This window comes from Varroa jacobsoni, unplaced genomic scaffold, assembly GCF_002532875.2.
Source record: "Varroa jacobsoni isolate VJ856 unplaced genomic scaffold, vjacob_1.0 contig01890, whole genome shotgun sequence".
NCBI lineage: Eukaryota > Metazoa > Arthropoda > Arachnida > Mesostigmata > Varroidae > Varroa > Varroa jacobsoni.
Genome location: NW_019214716.1, coordinates 39,283 through 46,211, shown reverse-complemented (window position 1 = coordinate 46,211; position 6,929 = coordinate 39,283). Strand labels below are relative to the sequence as shown.

Genomic DNA, 6,929 nt, shown 5'->3' with positions numbered 1-6,929 from the left:
GTGGATCAGACGATGATCGAAAGCACTATTCACTTTTTTGTCCGCTCTTTTATATAACAAACATTTTCCTCACACAGAAGCGTTCGGAACGGGCTGGCTACGCCTCGCTGAACGACGAGAGCACGCGAGTACGAACATTAGCTCACTGTTGCACAATGACAGTCGCAAACTGTGCTCTCTTAGCTACTGGATGCACCCGGACCCCAGCGAAGTGCAGCGGCGCCTTTGTTACATGGAGACAAGAACCGGACCCCTTTCAGTTAATGGGTCGGTAACGATTACATGGACTGCTTTACATTTACTGTTTCTGTGCGCTGGACTGCGGTCCACGGTTACGGAGTCAGCGCTTAAACCGATAACGGTTTGGACGCTAAAGACGCGACGACGATCACAATCGGTAGGACGATGACAACGATATTGATAATCTAGACACGTACACTAAGATATACGGCTTACTGAGGCCACAGTTAAACGGTCACTAGTCGACGAGCCGGGACCAGCCGAGACTGGAAAGGCCGGTAGAGATTTATCATCATGATGTGCGTTCGATTACTTTCCGCCACCGTCAGCGCGACACTCCATAGGTACACATAAGCACATGGACAAAATGACACACCGAGCAACAAGCTTCCCTTCGAGCTGCTAAATGATCTCTGGGTTAACTTCAACGAGACTCAACAAGCAGATCGGTTTGCGGGGGTGAAAAGACGGCGCTCGACGAAGTGTTTCTTGCTTCGTTTGAGTTGACGTCTTCGTCTCGAAACTAACAGGATTTCTCGTACCAGAATCTTTGATACAGTCAAAGCTTCAAGACAGACGAAGTGTGTGTATATAGCTGTTTATTGGCTTGTTTCCGTAAGCACAGCCTGTCCTTACAGTAGACGCGAGACGACAGGACAATGCGACCGGAAGGTAGTACCAGCAAAATTAATACCGTGTTTCTGCTTAGCCAGTTATCGTGTATATAGACACACTATATGCCAGCAGCAGTCTCAGCACTCCGGCAGCGGCGGCGGCTGGCGCTGTTGCTGCTCGCTCCTGATGGTCAGGGTCTGGCCGTCCGTCGCTAGAGCGTTGACGATTCTGCTGCTATTGCTTGTACCGCTGGCAAAACGCTGCTGCCACACAGGCAACGGACTCGCGCCTGAGCTGCTGCTTCAACTGCAACGCACCAATCAGTCAACAGCCCGACTGATTCGGTTGTCGTTGCTGTTTCTTAGCGGTCCTATGCGCTTTACTGTGATGGCACTGATACCCCCTCTGCGTGTCGTGGCGCTCGCTATGTGGCTCGTTCCTGCGCTAACACTCGTTACAAAGTGAAGGAACGCACGGCAGCGGAACTCGACGATGTACACTCACTATTTCACCAGTATAAAGTAGTAGGAACAGCAATCGCGGCAGTTGAAGCAATGCTGCGAGCGGTTTCCGGGTGTGATAGGCGACAGCCGCAGTTGCGGCCGCAGATACAGCAGCGGTATGAGAATAAGAAGACAGAAAGGCAAGCAAGTAGGAAGACATGCGGCTGATAGTCACACGGTGGTGAAGAAAGAGGCGAGAGGTTTTGTTATGGTGCGCGTACAGCCGGGAGCGGTATATAGAGTGACAAGCATGCGCCGACGGACGAACAATCGAACCAGCTAACGCGGCTGGCCAGCCATTAGTAGCACCTCCAGAGTTTGCGGTGACAACGGGAAGTACTACTATTCTTTGTGCGACAAGAAAAAGAAAGAGTGTGAAGATTGTGATGGCTGTGTCATGTTTAGAGTCTAATTTGAGAAGGCGTACCCTACACATGTGCTATACGAGAAAAGGAGCATTTTCGTAGCGGCTGAAAATATGAGCAGACGACAGAAAAATGGAGCAAAGACATGAATAGAGTGTTGCAGGCTATTGTGATGTAGGTGCTGCACAAAACAGAGGTGTGATCTATGACTGCAGCATCCGCTGTATGAGCTGCGTGAAAGCAGAGGATACTTGGGTTTTTGTGTGCTTGTCTAGTGTATATTCGCGCTTCTAGTCGGAATCGCGGGCAAATGACCACTGTGTTTTTCAATTGTGCAAACTTTGATTGTTTCATATGCGCAAGAAGCACTCCAAAGCGTAGCATGTATTGTGCAAGCTATCAGAATCGATGGTGTAAATAGTTTGCAATAAAAGAAATCATTGTTCGTTTATCTGATAAAACATGTAGGGCATAATTGTGTGATGGTTTATCATTGGATGAATACATCTGCTTGTCTGGCCAGTGTCACCATGCCTTGTATTGAATGACTGTTTTACCGGTTGATTTGAAAGAGCTCAATGCAGCAACAACAACGCTTTGAGCTTTTGCAACGAAAAATAACCTTCTGTCTATTACTATATCGATCATGTCGAAATGGCTGGTGCACAGCGGTGAATAGTTTTAACAGGTAGGGCTTACAGACTTTCCTTTCGGATTAGCGGATTACTCTAATGGCCCAGAACGACAGTGAAACGTTTATGGACAGGTTAAAGTTTCTTGGGCCGGCCCAATATACTCGATCTAGTGTCATACTCGTCCCAGACGAGTAAATGCATTCTGCAATCTGGGAATGATCGTTTGCAGTTATTGACCCCGAACTGGTTTTGCATTAAAGTCATGAAAGCTGGCAGAATTGAAGTATTTTGAAAAGCTCAGCCCTTTATAGCGGAAATACAAACCGCTAGTTTATCAATAATTGTAGTAGTTAATAATAGTATTTGAAACTAATAGACACTGGTTTTAAAATGGTGTTACGTAGATCTAACTGCATTACAGTTATTGAACATGCTAAGAACAACTCGCAGCTATAGCATAAGATATACCATATCTATAATCTTATTATAGATATGGTATATCTTATTATTTATTAGAAACCTGCCAAGAATTAAATAACGTCTAATCAAGCTTGTAGCTAGTATCTTAAAGTACAGTAATTTTATAAGAGAAATTTTCTTTCTCGGCAGCCCGAGTGCATGTACCTATTACCCCGTTGGACTATCACCATTTCTATAAAACAAATATTTCATAGTGTCAATTGATCTAGGTTTTAAACACAGATCTGGCGAAATTTTAGCAATTTAGCTGGCATTTAGCATGCAAAGCAAGCCGCTTTAATAACTTCCTACCCTATTTACGGATTTGTGAGAAGTCCAATAATACTTATTCAAAAGGGCGCGAAATGCACGAGTGAGTAAAGCGATGCATCTGCCTATTTTTGGTAATAATCATTAATTAGTTATTATTATCATTATGATAGTATAATAACAGAGGAGCCTACCTTACAGTTTCTGCAAAACATTCATAATGCATACATTCGTAAATAAGGCACTTTTCGAAAGTATAAACATTTTTCGGCAAATACAATTATACAGGTCCAGGTCGATAGGTCATTTCCAACAGTTCAACCAATGGGTGACGTTTGGTAGATTGCACGAAAGATCTAGTGGCGCCGCTCTGGTGGCCACAATACGAAGCTTCCTTTTCGTCGAACGGGACCGCACAGCTGATGGCTCCACTGATCACAGAGTGGATTTGTGAAAGAAGAGGGCTGTCGAAAGTAGTTAGTAGAATAGAGCCTGTCTTATAAATTTTGAGCTCTATATTGTATTATTGTTCAGATGGACTATTCAGTGACAAGAATGCGCCTTGAATAACAATCACAAACGCCCGTCAGTCAACCAATATAGAACTTTACAAAGGAAAGTATATAGCCCGCCCACATTATGGACACCATAAAATATGTCTTACTTTAAGCTGTGAAATGGCTTTTTGCAATGAGGAGGCAGCAAAAACGTACTCGGGGCCTTACGATCTCGCTTGCCATATTTGAGATTTATTTTGTGTGACTATAATCGAGACCCGTTTTAGAACTTTCTAAAGGGTTGCTTAATGTAAACCCAAAAGTTTGCTTTGCATGAATGTGAGTGCTGTGCGTATTAGCATGAGTCTCTTTGCGCATTTGATCGTGTGTAACACCGAAGACACTTTTGACAGAAAAAACCATCCATTAAACTATTAACAAACTAACAACTAGCGTATTTATCTATTTATTACCTAGTATTTATGTTGCGTACGTTATGTTATTATATTGTATTTAGCAAAATGAAACTTAAAACACGTACTTGATATGATCGATTTCAAGAATAGTATATAGACAACAACTATATAAGTTAACTTCATTTTTTAAGCCAGGAATGATTTGTAGATGCAGAGAAAAATCAGAAAAGTTGCCTATGGGGTCTCTGTATTGGGTACACACTTACCACAATTTAGAGCACGGAGTTTCGTCGCTAAGAAATAACTGCTATTTACTATAAACACGAAACAATTCGGCGTGGCTTCTAAAAGAGGAACCATTAATGGAACCTATACAAACATCAAGAAAAAAAATCTTTTTTCATGCATTCTATCGGTAATAAATAGCTATTGTTGTTTTATTTTTGTGAAAAAAATTTTTCTAATCTTTGAACTTACTTCTGAAGCTTATGCGGTAACGCTTGTGTGAGTTATGTGACAAAGTTCAACTTACATGACGACACATAAAAGTTGGAAAATTTGCGTGAGAAATAGGGTTATTTATATGACGATGACTTCTAAAGAGTACAGTGTAAATAGTAGTATAAGACGATGGAATCAATGAGGCCGCATCCCTCCTTAGGATAGAAATACGTCCACAAAATATTAATGGTAACATTGCGATTTATTGCGTTCAATTTTCTCTTTAGACCTATTTGACTCTTAGGCGAAATGGCATCCGTAACGCGAGAACCTGCTCCATCTTTTGAGGAATTAGTGAGAGCGTTGAGCACCCGTCAGTTGCCTCTTCCTCGCCTGCTTAGAGCGCTTCAGGTAAGAACAGGAACGTTTCAACTACACCACCTTTCATATGTTATAAAGCTAGTCCTTTGGATTAGTCTCATTTATTTACTTTTTTATAGTTTGTGATCTTTGCCATTGCACGTGTTCATGTTTAACATAATTAAACTTGCCTCCTATCGCATTCGTATCGAAGTCGCCGTTTTACGGAGTAAATTTAAAGTTATTATCGGCTAGACTTATCTTCATCTACGATTTTATTCAGATTATTGGTCGTTCGGTGAAGCGTGATCCATCTTTAGTGACAGATCTCCAAAGGTTGGGTGGCGTCTCATCGCTTTTGCACTATATTGAAAAGCCACGAGTGGCTGATCTTGCCCTCAGCGTGCTTGCCAACTGCCTTGTCCATGCGCGGGTACGCGCTGAAGTGCTTGAAAGTAACGGGGTTACCAGTATCGGTAAGTAAGCGCGTCCTTTATATATAAATGATCCAATGGGCATTCATTAAGGGTAATTATGAATGAATAATGTACGAATGATACAAAATCAAAGGCAATGATTCTTCAACTTCTATATATATATAAAAGTCCTATCACACAGCTTATAGCCATAATGTACTAAATAGTGGGAAGTTCCAATAATACTAGTTTTTTTTTTTTTATAAGAGCTAAATAGCGAATTTAGTGAGACTTAACTCATTTTTTTTTATAGCGATCATGAATTCAGCTGAGAAACTTCCACAAACAAGCACCATTCGCCATTAAATCCACTGGTATAAATTTCAGTAAAATAAAAACATTTGGTTCATTTCTTACTGCGTTTATTTTTGCATGGCTACGTGTTATTTATCGACTGTTGTCCAGTACGTATTCTTACAAATATCGCGGAAGATTCGATACGAAACAGGGCATGCCGAGCTTTAGCCAATACGGCTTTAAGTGCACGAGGAGCTCATTATGTGCACCAAATTCAAGGAAGTGTTCATGCAATCGTTGATTTCCTCAATACTACCAAATCCAAGGATTCCCAGGTATTGTACGATAATTTCGCCTGGCTGGGAATTTAATTCCTAACAAGAACGTCAGATATGATTAAATGCTTTCTCGATGGTTAATTTTGTGATAAACATACTAGTGCGCTCTGTTAAGAGCATATTCTTTATATAATTCATCTTGTAACACTGTAACTCCAATATACCACTATTAGAAGGCAGAGGTCATTAGGTACAAAGACCGTACGGTTGATGCAGTATGCCGCCTTATTGTGTATTAATTGTATTAATATATTACTAAATAAACTAAAAATTAATAAATATATTATTAAATATTGACCTCTGACTTAATTTTTCTGCGTTTGGCGTAGGCCACCGCAATGCGTGCCTTGCGTGTTCTTGGAGGCACATCGGCGTACCGAGAAAGTATCGCTTCTTTTGGTGGTGTCGCTGCGCTCGCTCGGATTCTGTTGATGGTTGCTGAACCTTTAAGAAAGCCATGCACTGAGGCCCTTGAAAGACTCACTCACAAATGTACACTGATAACGGCCAAGCAGGTATCATGGATCCATCGATCGATGGATATGGAACTATCTTGATATTAAGTTGTTTTATTATTCGAACAAAAAGAATTTCTTTTATCCCTAAGCTGTTACATCTGAGTATAGCAGTTAATTTTATATATATATAAAATAAAAGTCTTGATTTTTCTTGTGAATGTTTGCCCGCACCGTACCACCGTACCACCCAAACCAAAACCGTACCAAAAACAATTTATTATAAAGCAAAAAAAGAGGATTCAGTGAACAAAATACCTCTTTTTTCATGCACTTTTGTAGGTGAAAGATAGTGGTGCATTTCCGATGTTAGTCGATTTGAGTAGCTCTATGAATAGTGCTCTTTTCACGATGGTGAATATCGCTCAGCTGGATGAAATGCTGGTCGATGTAGGAAGCTCGGGAATAATCGTGAAAATTGTTACCAGATTAGCCAGCAATTCCGAAGATTCCAATAAGAAGCTACCGGACGGCAGTATGTATTAAACTTATTAACTTTTGGAACTTTTATCATAAACTCTAATCTCGATGTATTGTTGTAACTTTGTTAGCTACTTATTTA

General features: G+C 41.0%; 1 protein-coding gene across 8 annotated transcripts in view; it reads left to right on the top strand.

Annotated features, from left to right (window-relative positions):
• The window catches only part of LOC111272269 (uncharacterized), a 42,238-nt gene that overhangs the window by 1,914 nt on the left and 33,395 nt on the right, over positions 1-6,929 (top strand). For 7 of the 8 annotated variants that reach the window (XM_022853615.2, XM_022853619.2, XM_022853618.2 and 4 more), the window contains exons 1-6: positions 2,303-2,411; positions 4,729-4,852; positions 5,085-5,277; positions 5,683-5,849; positions 6,182-6,367; positions 6,650-6,842. In XM_022853615.2, the coding sequence (XP_022709350.1) occupies positions 4,751-4,852; positions 5,085-5,277; positions 5,683-5,849; positions 6,182-6,367; positions 6,650-6,842 (841 nt within the window). In that variant the 5' untranslated portion in view covers positions 2,303-2,411; positions 4,729-4,750. Of the gene's footprint in view, positions 1-2,302; positions 2,412-4,728; positions 4,853-5,084; positions 5,278-5,682; positions 5,850-6,181; positions 6,368-6,649; positions 6,843-6,929 lie in introns of those variants that run through there. The other variant, XM_022853610.2, reaches the window with a different exon arrangement.